The sequence below is a fragment of the Dermacentor variabilis genome, chromosome 5, assembly GCF_050947875.1.
Source record: "Dermacentor variabilis isolate Ectoservices chromosome 5, ASM5094787v1, whole genome shotgun sequence".
In the NCBI taxonomy this organism is placed as follows: Eukaryota; Metazoa; Arthropoda; class Arachnida; order Ixodida; family Ixodidae; genus Dermacentor; species Dermacentor variabilis.
In genome coordinates this window covers 173,971,310-173,985,814 of record NC_134572.1, presented here as the reverse complement: position 1 = coordinate 173,985,814, position 14,505 = coordinate 173,971,310, and the positions used below count along the sequence as shown (strand labels likewise).

Below are 14,505 nucleotides of genomic sequence, written 5' to 3'. Positions count from 1 at the left end.
TTTCTATCCTAAACTTGGCCTTAACTGAATAATACAAACTTGGCCAATCAGCACACATACAGTTGACCCTTATGATGATCTCAATAGTGACCCTTTTAGTGGCAGCATCTGTCTTGGAAAAGCTTAGAGGATAGCAAATGTCTCAAACACATGGCATCCGCCATCGAAAGTGCCTAGTTTCAGCCTGCCCTAGAGTAGTATCTTCAAGCAATAACTGCAGCTCACAATGTCTGATTATGGTATTTACCCAATTCTAACGCGCATCTGCTTTTTTTTTCTTTTTTAAAGAATGTTGGAAAGAAAATTGCATGTGCAGTGCAATCAGATACGAAACCAAAATTGCCTTTGCGGCATCTGTATGCTTTAGTGCATAATGAATGTATTGCGGCAAAGCTGTGGTGAAGCTTATTTTAAAAAACCGGCCACAATTGTGCGACACATGTTAGACCCTTGGCAATTTTCTTTGCTAAAAAGTTGGCTGCACGTTAAATTTCTATTTTGTTTAGGAGCTATGTATAATGTCATTTCTACCTTAGCTTTCTTTTTAGTTTAGTTGCGGGCGAGAGACTGTGCACATATACTGGCTCCAGCCGTATGACGATCCGCTGACCTCTCCCTTGATAGCCAGGATGGCTACTCTTCCATACGGGGGGTGATTGTGAGAAAGAAGATCGGCACACTGAAAACCCCTGTTTCCATCGCGTGGCTCGTACCCAGTTCGCCCACTGGCTGCGCCCCACCTACTGGTGGGGCCTTTATCCCTGCTGCTCTACGACCTGAATAAACCCGTTTTTACAATTTAAAAGAAAACAGGAAAACGTAACTGATTATGATTAATTAATAATGTGTAATTCATCACGTACAAGCCTGCTCGAATTTCAGTCTTCCCTCAATCTCTGTCTTTCATGTCACATTGCAGGCTATGCACAAGCACGAGCAAGGTCCTGGAGGCAGCAGACCTGCATAAAAACGATGGCGATGAGGAGAGGTCGTTCTTCCTCTACATGCGCTACTTCAGCATGGTTGACTACATACGCAAGCACAAAGACTACAAGATGGCAAAGGTAGGAGGCCGTCTTGTTGACCTGCAGCAAAATCTTGATTCAGGCGAGTTGGTTCATACTTGGTTAAAGCTCGACTGGGAAGACAAAAAAAAACACATCGCGAGGCACAGATGAAATGAGCGTAAACTCTGTTCTGATATTTGACGGATAGAAACAGTGATTTGTAATGAACATCTCCTTCAAATGCCACCTAGTAGAGAAAAAGAAAAACCTGCGAAGCTTACAACAGCAAGGTTCTTTTCTACAAGTTATTATCGTGACATGCGGCATTCGTACGTGCACTCTTTTTTAAAGCGAAAACTTTACTGGCCGCGAACTTGCGATTTCACCATGACAGTGCTCCGAGGAGGCACACGACGTCACAACGCACGCCTCGCCGCGGATATTTATCTCTCTCGCTCCCTAGTCACTACTGCGCGTGCGCCACTAGTAGCACTGAGCCACAGGTGTCCCGCGGCTGGGCAGCGTCGTGCCTTTCTGCCGCTGCCGTTTGGTATGACGCCACACCGCAAACCTCGTCGTTGCGCGTGCCTCCACTTGCTTCGCCAGCTGCGTCGCATGCCTGATAACATGTCGGCGGATTGAAAAGGAGAACTCGCGTGTGCCGCAACCACAGTTGAGGCGGCAGTATGGGCGGGGACAATTCTGATAAGCAGGAGGAGGCCTGGAATCGACGTCGGAACGAGATGAAAAGGAAACGAATCGCCCAGAAAACAGACGAACAGTGTGCCGAACAACTGGCTAAACGTTGCAACATAGCTAGACAACCAGACTAACCTGGACTTAAAAGGCCCACCTTGATATTGAAAAATATCAATATGGGCATTTTTTATGACTAAGTTTGACAACCTATAACTTTGCTTCAACATGGCCTAAAACAATGATTTATAGCTTATGACACACTATGAACACTCGCAATTTATTCCGTGTGCTAGACGTTACCGTGCAAGTTGCTGTTAATTAGCTCTAACTAGGCTCCAAACAAAGAAAATCCTCTTTTGTATATCATAAAAGATATTTATTATAGAAAAAAAATTGCATTTTGATATCAGCTCATAAAAATACAGTAACTGTGCAAATTTTATTCAAATTGTTTAAAAAAATAAAAAAGTATTTTGAAGTGCCTCATCCCCTCTTAAAAGGATGTGAGATGCTTGTGTCACTCAGCCATCTATTTTGTGGACAGAGAAAGAATATGCATACTACATGTGCAGGTCATGTGAAATTGACTCATAAGAGAAGCCAGCTGTTAGCTCATAATATTTTCAGACAAGTTTTCTTTTTTGTTTTTCACTACCAGATGACACTAGAAACATGCTCAACCACTTTCTTTCATGAAAAAATATACTAATGTGAGAGTTCCTGCTAATGTCATTCGTACCTTCCTTTCTTGTCCGTGTGTCTCTCACACGACCTACAGTAAGAAAGAATGCACTAATTGTGTACTTTTTGTTTCGGAAAAATATGCAGAAGTAAACAGGCGAGCTTAGGTCCAAGAAAATACAGCCTCTTGCAAACTCGGTGTGTGTGTGTGTGGTTTCTTTGCAGGACACATACGATAAACTGTTGAAGTTGGAGCAGTGCATTCGGGTGATGGACACCCTTGAGGAGCAGAAGAAAAGCCTCCAGAAACGGTGGGTTGCCGGCATGTAGTAACAACTAGCCATGCCTTGTGGTTGGTCCTTAAAGGAAGATAGGGGAACACATGTTGGAAGTTCATCTATTCATTTATATATTTATTTACTACTCTATATTATTTACTGCATATAATGTAACATTTACATAGATGCCTATGGCAACCTTACGTGCCTTAGCGTTGAGGGGGAAGCAAAAGCATTTAGATATGTTTTCATGTGATGTTTTCGTACGCTGTAATGAACATAGATGTACCTAGCAAACACTAGCTGTGTTAGTGCTGTCAAAGGATACAACATGAACTGAACACTGAGTATAAGCTTAGCAAGGGTCAATAACTTCTGCACTTTAATGATTGGAAGGCCAAGATTTAGGCCAAGCTTTCCTAATGTTAGCTAGTAATTGGAAAATGGAGACACTTTCTTGCGTAGACCAGTTTATTGTCCATGCAGGTATATTTTGTGGCGTGCCACATTTGTTGGTTGATTATGTGAAAGCCTTCAGACAAAGAAAAAAAGTCCAAAATTAAATGTTTGGACTTCAACCTTTTCGTTACTACAGTCGAACCCACTTATAACAATATTCAAGTCCTATGAAAATTTCATTGTTATAATCAATAATTGTTATAACCAGGTTGCGTAAAAAAATCAAAATGGGATGGCAGAGCTCATCTGAGAAAACTATAATGGCAGGAAGGCCTGTGCCCCTCCTCACCACTTTCCTACATCCGGCTGCTGATTGTGTTCGCTCGTTTAACTGCCTCTTGGACGCTCCAATCGCTTGTAAGAAGCCGCAGCTGTCAGCTTAAAGAATGGCACTGCTATAACAACTGCAAAGAGCTGACACGGGTGGCAAGCGATATGTGAGCACCGCCGAGCCATCGCTTTGGTGGCCCCAAAAGGAGCCTTTTAAAAATTATGAGAAGGCTGCTGCAGCAGCCTGTAAGCTTGAGAAATCCACAAGAAACGCTGAGGAGAGATCGCCACAAGCATCTCGCCACGTACTTCTCACTGACTTGCACAAGAAAAGCCTTTGTCCGTCAGTCTTGCATGCGTTACGTGAAGCTTGCCAACGTCCTTCTCCAAGGCATCCAAGTGCTGCACTTAATGCAGCCAAAGGTTCCTCGTGAAAACGAAGCCCCGGAGGGATTCAATCATCTGCTGGACCTCCTGTGAGGACAACGTTGAGGCAGCCTGCCCTGCCGCAGCATCGCTGTTGTGGTCGCCTTTGCTATCTGATGCAAGCATGTTTGCGACAATCGGCTCATCGGTTAGAAGCACTTAGTTTCCAAATATATAGCCCTGCACTTTCTTTTCACCGGCAACATTGTGCATTGCCGATAATTAACGGGTGGATCAGCCATCTTCTATTTCGGCTGCAAGGCAAGTGAGGCTGAGAAATCGTGTGGCCAGGTGCAACTTCGACGCAACCAAGAAAGACGAACGCGAGCGATTACGAGGTTTGCAGAATGGCGCTGAATGAGGAGCTAGTGAGCAACATGTGAGCAATCTGCTTGCGGTGCACTTGGCGCGGTCCATTCGTGTTTCGGAGGGCGGGGTGGCGTCAAGCTATGGGAGCAGCTCATTCGTGTTCGGAGAGCTGGAAGGGTGGCATGAGAGAGCCGCACGGAGATGGCTAGAAAATTAGCACGCGGCGGCAGTTGAAGTCGCGGCCTATCGTGCAGCGGCTCGAATTTCTCGTTTTCTTTTTTTCTTTTCAAGGATTTCGCATTTTACTACCTTTCGGCTCGGACACCCAGCAGCCAGACTTCATCGTTATAACCAATAATGCGGTATCAGGGCATTGTAGTGAGCAGGTTATTTCATCATGGAAAACATACAGAAGTTGATGGTGCAGCAGCCTTCCCATTGTTATAACCAATATATTGCTAAAACCACTATCCTTATAAGTGGGTTCGACTGTAAATGCAGCAGAATCCCCTTGATACGTTCATCTTCTAATAGGTCACATTATTGCGGTCCCAACCTGAACCCCATCGAATTCTATGTATTATGTTCTCATTTGGTACATTGCTATTTTGTAATGCTCCTGCATTCTGTGTTGCATTTGAATGTGGTGGTAATGTAAATTTTCCAATGCAGAGGCAAATTCGCAAGTACGAAATGCCGGAAATATGTGATTGTCAGTCTTGAAAAGCATCTCACGGAGCGGCTGTAGTTTTTTCCTGCTCTCTAAAGTCAGTGTTGCTGCAGTAGAGCTGTGTTATGCCGTGAAGCATGTTAGGAGTGCAAAGGGTCCACTGTTATGGATCATTGTACTTGTCCATTAATTATGCACAGAGCGGTTTCTGGCATTTCTGTGGCAATTTGAGGCCTTCCTCATTGTTGCGTATCCCTGGCTGCTAAGTTTTTTTTTTTTTTTTCCTGCAATCTCTTGAAGAAAGTATCAACAGTATTATGTATTAACGTAACATACTGTATTATGTGTGCCATGTGACCCTTCATCTATATTCTTGCCCCATTTGGGTGCAACGCAAACTTCTGCTGCCACTTATGTTTTATAATGCTCGCAGTAATAAGCTCTGAAAAAATGTGAACAAATAGCTTTTATTTACAATATGACGCAGCACTTTCAGTTCAGAACTTTAACTGCCACTCACTCATCTATTATTGTGTGGGAAAGGTTGAAACACTCAGACTTGGGGAGAGCAGCACCATATTTTTCACACTCCGATCTGGTCTCACTCTTTTTTTTTTAACTATACCTTTCTTTTGCTCTTTCCCCCATTTTGCAGTCAGTAGGCTTCTGGTCACTTATGTAAGGAGAGTCAACTTGGACCACTAGTTATGTGCGCAGACATAGAGCTTGCTGCTGGCTGCTCTCTGGCTTAATAGACAATTTGGTTGTCGTTCATCAGGTATGTGCCACAGGCTATGTCCCCAGACAGACAACTTCGGCACCACGTATGTGATATTGCTATGCACCCATTCCTGACCAAACCCCCAAAATAGCTCCTCGTCTTCAACAAACACCTCCACATCGATCACGGCCATTTGATGGATAGCTGATGCAATAAAGTTGCAGCCAGGATACTAGAGATAATGGGGGTTGCTACAAAGTTTAAACTGGGGTTCTGTGATTACAACAACATAAACTATGTTGTATCATTTGGCATTGTGGTTGGCAGTGAGATTGCCACTTTATGTGTCTGCTGGTGTGCCCATAAGATATTGCAGTTCCCAAACAGCATAGGGATATGCGGCAAGCCATGCAAGAAAGCTGTCTCTGACATTGACAGTCATCTTCGATGGTTTCTTCCACAATTTTTGTTTTAGTTTTTGCACTGCTGTGATAGATTTCTTTTTCTTTTTTTCCAAATTGTTTTAGACACGAGTTTGTCTGGGATGATTAGGCTAAAGGCAGAAATCTTCTACCTGGCGCAGGCCCTGTCACCCGTGCATTGCTCGAAACATTGGTGGTATTACAGAAACAGAAAACATGGTTTGCCAAATCCAAGGTGACTTGTCATGATTTGCCAAAGATCGGGGTGAGAAATGGGCCCACTGCATTGCTTCAAGCTACAGTACTCGGCGATTAAAATTAAATAATTGGCCTATATGGCGGCTGGCACATTTTGCATCACTGATGAATGCTGGGTGATTACTAGGGGGCGAAATGCAGTCACAATGCATCACAAAGGCTGTCGTGTTCATCGCACACGATTCACCAACTCTGTGTCCCCGGTGCCCACTGGTGGTGCGAAAAGCGTTGGCTTCCATACGGGCTGATTATTGCATTTGACTCATTGAGACAACATAGGGGTCGGAGCATGCACACAAACATTCTGCAAATTATAACTAAAACTGAAAAAAAATGTCACAGTGACGTTTCACTTCGTGAACACAGGTGGTGTGCAAGTGAACGGGTGCTATAGCACACACAGAGCTATCGGCCCCTGGTGCACCTAGACGTCTACACTGTCCACATTACAGATCGTATTAAAGATACGGCTCGTGCGGCCACACCATACGCAGCAGCCACATGTTCAGCAAGCTCTTTGTATTTTCCTGGATGTAGGATTCTCTCCACCATCAGGCACCTTCCTTCTTGGCTTCCTTTGCGATTTGAAACAGACATTTGCAGATTGCGCCGGCTGGCCAGTTACACCTGCACGCAAAAAAAAAAGTCTGACCCCTTTCCTAAACTGGACAACTCTAAAAGCATCTCTAAACTGGTCTAGCATGTATTGGCTGCAGCACCATCAATGTATGAGTAGCTTATTAAACCAACAACACGTCTCACTTGGCAAATCACTGCCTTTGGCAATATGTCCCCTCTTGTTGCTCTTGGCAGTTTGCCTGCTTATGCAGCCAATGGGTTAAATGTTTTTTGTCATGCAGTGATTTTCTCGCAGGCACATTTTCTAAAATTCTATTTCTGTAGGAACTAAGAGTGTTGCACAATTGAATTTGCCCATGATATTTGGTACTTCAAACATGATGAAACAAGCAGGGCCAATGGTGAAAGTGCGCGCCATATGAGTCAACCTCTTTATCCACGGTTTTAATTGTAACAACCTCTCAACCAGTAGAGTGAATGTTTCACTGGGTGCAGGTGAAGGTTCTTTGTTTCATTTAATCCGATTTAACCTTGCTGCCTTTGTGTTGCCTCCTGAAGATATGCCATCCTGAAGGACGCCAAGGAGGCAGAGGCCAAGGAGCGAAAGGCGGAAGAAGCTGCAGCAGAGCTTATGCGGAAACCGGCTCCCCCGCCACAGCCACCAGAACCAACCAGCAACCCACTTCCCTCGGACGGCAGCGATAGCTCCGTCACGAAGCTACCGGCTGGTCAGCAGTTCTTTCTGTACCAGACTTTTTTCAGGGACAATGCTTTGTGAGACCACTACCTTCATTTTTTTGGTTTCATACAGATTGCTGCAGCGTGCAGAGCCCTCCCCACATTGGGTGGTGGGGGAAATGCCGCCTGCCACTCCAACTTACCGTCCGCTGCACCGGTTGACCGGACTTAACAATTAGAATGGTCTGTTTGACCGAAATGTCCTTTGTTTCTCAAACCTCAGCTGTTCTTTTATTGCAATAGCAATTATATGGACGCTCCAGGCACATTTCTGCCGTCGCCGTTGCCATGATGTTCCATATCAAGTCCAAGGATAATAAAATTGTCTGTGTGCACCGTGTGCTCTATGTGCTAGCGAGGGCGTGTGAGGGTGAGCCGATGATGGCGGCTTAATCTCCCATACGCGAAGAAGGGAAGTGGGGAGGAAGCACGCCATCTTTTGTCGAATGCATGGCTTCGGAGGGAGGGGGTCGCATTCTGCTTTGGCGGCTACGGCATAGACACGCGTGCCCACTCAGGCAGCGCTATCTTGGAAGCCATCTGCTGCGGAGACAGAGTCTGCTGCACGCTGTTCTTTCGCGGCTTAGTTCGCGTGATGCGAGACTCAGCGCAAAGGTCAATTCGCCCGCTACTGCTGCCACGCTTCCTTTCTCCAGCGTTCTGGCAGCGAGTTTCTGCGGTCAACGGGTGAAATGTGTTCATGTTTTCCTGCATGTGTGTGACACCATGCTTGTTAATTGAGCTAATATGCCTATGTTTACACGTTTACATGGTCGATAAAACTATTATCCTTGCTTTGTATAGCTCTTTGCTAATTTGCTATCGCAATTGATGCTTCGCGTTTACATATGGAAATATCAGAATGAAAAATAAAGTAGAAAAGAAAATCTCAATTTTCTAGTGTGCTGTTCAAAAAATTGATCATGAAATTGGGTGCTGGGAGGTGCCATCGCACCGTAGAGTGTGCAGCTTTCCATTGGCGCAGTGTCACCATTTTGGAACCACCATAAAGAGGAGAGAGCGACCAGAGATTCAGATAGCCAAAGCGCCATAGTTTGCCTAACAATAACACATTCTAATCTCGATAACTAGAACTCAAAGGAGCCTGAAAATTTGTTCGAATTAAAAAAAGTTCGCATTAAAGGAAGCTAATTGAATGGAGGACTTACCTGCAGTGGCGCACGTGCACTGAGGTAACACACGAGTGGGAAGTTCCTGAACATTTATTCGCGCATATTTACACATTCCAGGCAACATCCGATTTTTCCTACTCTTTAGGGGCTGCGAAAACATCCAAAAAAATGAAAGCGTGCATTTTACTGCCCCCAAGGGCTCAAATCATCACACGAATGTCTGAAATAGCCCTAAAGGCCTGCCAGTGCACTTATTAGGCGTATCGGTGCTCGTACTGCGATAGGAGACGGCGGGTGCATGCGTGTATAGTTAAAGGAAACGTGCCATCTCCCGTGACAATTCTCCCTTCTAACTTTTAGTATGCTTCGCTGCGTTACACTTCTGTACTGGGGCGAAGCTGACTTTAGGGAAGCGACATTGTGCAACTCGTCATGCTTTCCGCGCACCAAAGCTATTGACAAAGATTGCAAAGGCGGAGGCAGTGCCATTCCTAACAGCGGTGAATGTTTCAATGACGCACATGGTACCGAACAGCAAGAAGCTTGGTAGCAAAGATCGAAGTAGCTAGGCCTAGCGTTTGCCCCGTTGTGGCTATGGATACCAGCGGATCTGCGTGCGAGAGTGCTGGCTTGAGGTGGCGAGATAATCAATATGGTGGTGTTGGTTCTTTCGATTAACACCCTTTCGGACCTGTGGTCATGGCGAAGAGCCCAGAAAATCGGACGGCAAGGGTTTTTCTGCGTCCGAAATTTCCTACGTTCTTGTACATTGACTCTATGAGGTACATGGCAGTGCTGCAAGAACTTCCGAATTATCGGGCATGTCCAAAAAATTTAGTGTCCGGAAAATTGGTTGTTGACTGTGCAATAACGTGGTGCTGGAAAGCCACAAGCAGCTCTTCAAACGATTCTGGCAGCTTCTGTGAAATCGAAGTTCAGCGGCATAAAGAAAATCCAGCACAGCACATGTAGCAATACATCCAGTGCTTGCTCGCTTTGAAGGCGGAGCTCGGTAGCCCTTTTTCTCTTGCAAGTTCCTTAGCTTTTGCCTGCATAAGCTCCGCACTCATAGCTAGATGCGCGGCTCACTGTTGGCGTATGAACTCCGTCAGGGCGAGTTTGATTTCCGGGAATGTCCCCCTCTTCGGGCTGCTAAAGCTTCTTTGCGCTCCACTGCACGTGAAAAGAGCTTCCTTCTGTCGATGCCATCCGCGAATGCTTCCCTCGTTGACGACAAAATTCCTCCCGTCCGCATTGTTGCCGATGTCCTGTGCGGCTACAATAACCTTTCTCTTGAAAGCAGCCAAGTATATTTTCCTCATCCGGACATCTTGGTCCTTCATTGCTGAATAAAAAAAGATGCATTTCACAGAGCGTGGTTTGCACGTGTGCTGCCAAGGTGCGCGCTCAACAATAAAGAAACGATGCTGTAGTCATGCAGCAATAACGAAACCAAGCCATAACCACACAGCAATAAGGAAGCCAAGCCGTAGCCACGCAATATAACGAAACCAAAACTTCTAGCCCAAATTTCTGACTGAGATTTTTCTTCGGATCCACATATAGTACGAGGCGAAAATTTGGGACGCTAATAATATGGAAAAAAACCTCATATTATACGTGGGTTTTTAAGGTACAGTGTAGGGCACACGGCAACGGTGTTACAGTGAAACCTCGTTAAAGCGTAGTTGGCCGGAGCTCAGAAAAAGTACGTACTAAACGGTAGTACTGTTTAACCGAAATAGCATGAGACCGACCACTTACATGTCAAAAACTGAACTCGGAGAGAGTGCGATGAAAGGGGAAAAAACATGCAGTATTTATTCACTTCGCGCAACAAAAATGTTATTTTTGTTTGATGCCATGGCGGCCTAGCAGCAACAACAGCGGCCTCAAACTTGCTGAAGCTGAGCTTTTTAGCCAGCCCCCCTCTTCTCGGCAAACACTCGCATGGCAGATTCCTCGTTGGCATTACATATTCTCCGTGCACGCGCACGGTAGCGCTGCAGAAGTCGCGGGGCGCCTTTTTCATTGCGGGCTGCAGTTCTCGCCTCGATGATTGCATTTATGAGGCTGGCCCAGCTTCTGCCACTGTTGGGCCTGAATCGCCCGTGCTGCCGCCAGTGGCGTAGCTAGGTCGTCTGGCACCCGGGGCCCATAGGTCTTCTGTCACCCCCCCCCCCCCCCCGGGTGTAGGCGGTGGAAAGAGTGGTGTCTTCAGACGTATTGACACCCCCCCTCCCAGCTGGCCCTCGCACCCGGGGCCCACGGCCCCCCGGCCCCCCCTGTTGCTACGCCACTGGCTGCCGCTTTCCGTGTTGTCCTCATCACTGTTGCTAGCCGACACTTTGGTAACAACAGAGGCAACAATAGCGAAAAGTCGAAACACGTAGCCGACATCTCTTCACGGTCTCAGCAGCACTGCCGAGCAACTTCTTCGCATTCCAAATGCCATGCGCCGTACTCAACAGCAGATACCTGTCGCGTGCCAGCACTGTCTCGTGTCATGTCTCGTGTCAGCGCTGTCTCGTGTCATGTTCAATAGCACGAACGATGTCTAATTTTTCTTCTATGCTGAGCATCCAGCATCTAATTTGTCTGAGCTTCGGCATGACGCGAGTCCTCGCTTGCCCGTCACCACAATGCTCTCTGGCACGCCGCTGAAATAATGTGGCTTCACGCACGAACGCACAGGGCGCTTGGGGGCCGTTCCGATCTCTGAGGCTTGCTCTGCCAAGCCGCCCGATGGAGACGACGCACCGCCGTGTTTGCATGACGAATAGTGGAAACACTACGTGTTAACCGATACGTACACAATAAGCTGGTACGGTTTGAGCGGATACAAAACACATTATGTTCAATGGCCGCTGAGTCAGGGATTTGACTTTACTACTTTTAAACCAAACTACTGTTTAAGCGGGTACGGTTTAAATAGGTTTTACTGTCCCACCCTTGCACTTTATACAGAACCTTATGACAGTGCCAAAGGCAACAGTGATGCCAACGACAGAAATGCACCTGGAGTGTCCATATAAGTGTTATTGCAATAAATAAGAAAGAAAGGAGAAGAAAGAAAGTTAGTGACATATCACTTCGTGAATGCAGGTGACGCGCAAGCCTATGGGTGCAATAGCAGACATGACGCCATGCAGGTGACGCGCAAGCCTATGGGTGCAATAGCAGACATGACGCCATCAGCCCTCAGTGGGCCTAGACAGCTACACTATCTGCATCGCAGATCATATTCACGATGGGGCTCGCGTAGCCGTGTCATACGCAGCTGCCTCCGGAGTGGAATGCCCCATTATAAGCATACGCTTACTATCTAAATTATTTAGCATGGTATTCGTTTACACAGGCAAACATGAACACTTCACTCAATGACCGCAGGCACTTGCTGTCAAAATGCTGGCGTGACGAATCGCAGCAGCAGCGAGTGAAGTGACCTTCGTGCTGTCTATTGCTTCAATGCAAACTGAGCAGTGAGAACATAGTGCGCGCAAAGCTACGAGCCGTCAGCCCACCTATACTGCACCCCCAAAGCAAGTCACTTTCAAAATAAAGCCAGCGCGAGCACGCGGCCGAAGTACAACACCCCTCTCTCTCCCCTTCCTCGGTGCCATGCGCACGACGGCATACGGCGCGCTTCCTCCCCTTGCACACGCGAGATTGAGCTGCCATCATCGGCTCGCCGTCACATGCTTTCACTCACTCACACACAGAGCGTAAGGCAAGCGAGGACAATGTTATCATGAGACGAATCCTGTATGTATGCATTGCAAAGAAAGCCTGTAGCAACTGCCAGGGGTAGCCAACCCTCCTTCTCCTGCCTTCCAACTCTGTGACGCTTCTCATTTCTCCATCCACACTCTGCTCAACGTTACCTGTTTATTTCTCTAGGTGGCATTACTTTGCAGCACGGTCAGCATGCTCCTTCGTACTTTCCCCAGCATGCGGTTCTCAATATCTCCAGGCCCCTTCCACGTTCACTTGCTTTGCAGCTTCAGACAGACACCGCCAATTTCTCAAGCTGGCCACTTATGCTTGCACGTAAAAAACATCTTGGTTACATGTGTACATCCCCCCCCCCACCTTCACCCCTGCCGATCACAGAATCTTCATCCCTCAGAAATTTCTGTAGAGAACCCTGACAACATACTATTCGTGGTGATATGGGACTAAGAAAAAAATGGTATTAGCAAAAGGAGCAGTGCCATCATCTGTCACTGTCACGATGAAACGTGTGTTGTGTGAAGGGTTGCCAACCGTCTTGAATTTAGCAGGACGTCCTAACTTTTGAGTAAACGTCCTGTGTCTCAACTTGACCCAATCGGGTTGGCCAAATGTCACGACTTTTGTTGTTTTTTTTTCTATTAGATATCGATAAACAGATAAACAGATAAACAGACCAGATTTTCTTTTTATAATGCCTGACAGCTTACCTTTACACTTTTTTTTCTATTGCGTTGTCATAAACATAAAGGCAGTTTCGTTTTTTGTTGTGGTTCTAGTTCTGTTGTAAGCCCTTAGGCAACTATACTGTGTCCTTCTTGTTGTAATATGCAACGTGGTAGACTAAAAAAATTGTTCGGCTTTCGTGCCCATATAGACTGGTGGTTGTTGGCACCGACAAGGTCTGTCTCTCTCCTCAGCCCCTCATCCTGACGTTGTCCACTCAAGATTTGGCAATCCTAGTTGTTTGTTGTAACACTTGCAGACGACACAACCATTCTATAGATGAGAAAGTACAACCTGGAAGTACAATTTGAAATGGACGCACCCAACATATGTGTTCCATTTATTTTGGACTAAAGGGGCAAGTAGTGCATCCATAAATAATATTAAATGATGTATACTATGAATTGCCAACTCTATGTGAAAAAAGCCAGTAGTTTAAGTAAGAGCTATGTACTGTACAGTCAAACCTCAATATAATGGACATGGAAGTAATGAATTATTGGATATAACGACGTAAGCTTGATTTTCCTCACCGATGTCAGTGTGTAGCGAAAATATACCCATAATGAATATTAGAAATAACAACATTATTTTCGTGTCAGATCTGATGTCGTTTTAATGACGCTATTTTATGTGTAGCTGCCCCTAACTGTGTGCGCGAGAGCATTTCACTCGTGCTGTGAAAGCTTCAGGGATTATAATTTTCCTCTCCTAAGTTCTGCTCTTCTTTTGTTTCCACTCTTCATTTCCAGATGTTATCAAGCCACCTGCGACGCAGCTGTCGTCATTCAAGCTTTTAGATATGCTCCAGGACAAGGACACGAATGTGTTAATCATGGATGCCAGGCCAAGACAAGACTTTCTTGACTCTCATCTGAAGAGCAGCGACTGCATCAACATCCCAGAAGAGGTCCTCAAACCAGGGTACGACACTGCTGCACCCGCATATTGAGGCCCACATATTGTCATACATTGTTTTACTTTTCCCCAGTACAGTCGAACCCGACTATATCGAACCCGTTTACATCGAATTATTCTATATATCGAACAATTTCTGGACACGATATAGTTACAATGAGTATATATCGAAAAAATTACGCTTGCATCGAACAAAAATAGCAGCGACACCCGATATATAGAACGCCAAGCGGCGGAAAGTGCCCCTGGAAGTTGGCTTTCCCTCGCAGTGGCGGAGAAAATCCGGCTGCGCGGCTCCATCCAACCGCTCTCCCTACCGTGACCGCGCCCAACCGCGCTGCCTCGGACGAGCCGTCGGCACACCCCCTGCAAAAAATGATCCTGGCCCGCCCACAGCGCTTGCTCAGACAGCCAATCAGATGCTCTTGTGCCCTCGTCGTGCAAGATGGCGAAAGTGCGACTTGTCTCGCTGTTTTTGT

At 46.2% G+C, this 14,505-nt stretch overlaps 1 protein-coding gene across 1 annotated transcript in view; it reads left to right on the top strand.

The window, feature by feature from the left end:
• Positions 1 to 14,505, top strand: part of LOC142583713 (ubiquitin carboxyl-terminal hydrolase 8-like) — a 93,742-nt gene that overhangs the window by 27,931 nt on the left and 51,306 nt on the right. Inside the window, exons 3-6 of the mRNA XM_075694201.1 lie at positions 920 to 1,064; positions 2,613 to 2,698; positions 7,338 to 7,507; positions 13,861 to 14,032. Of these exons, the coding sequence (XP_075550316.1) occupies positions 920 to 1,064; positions 2,613 to 2,698; positions 7,338 to 7,507; positions 13,861 to 14,032 (573 nt within the window). The remainder of the gene's footprint in view (positions 1 to 919; positions 1,065 to 2,612; positions 2,699 to 7,337; positions 7,508 to 13,860; positions 14,033 to 14,505) is intronic.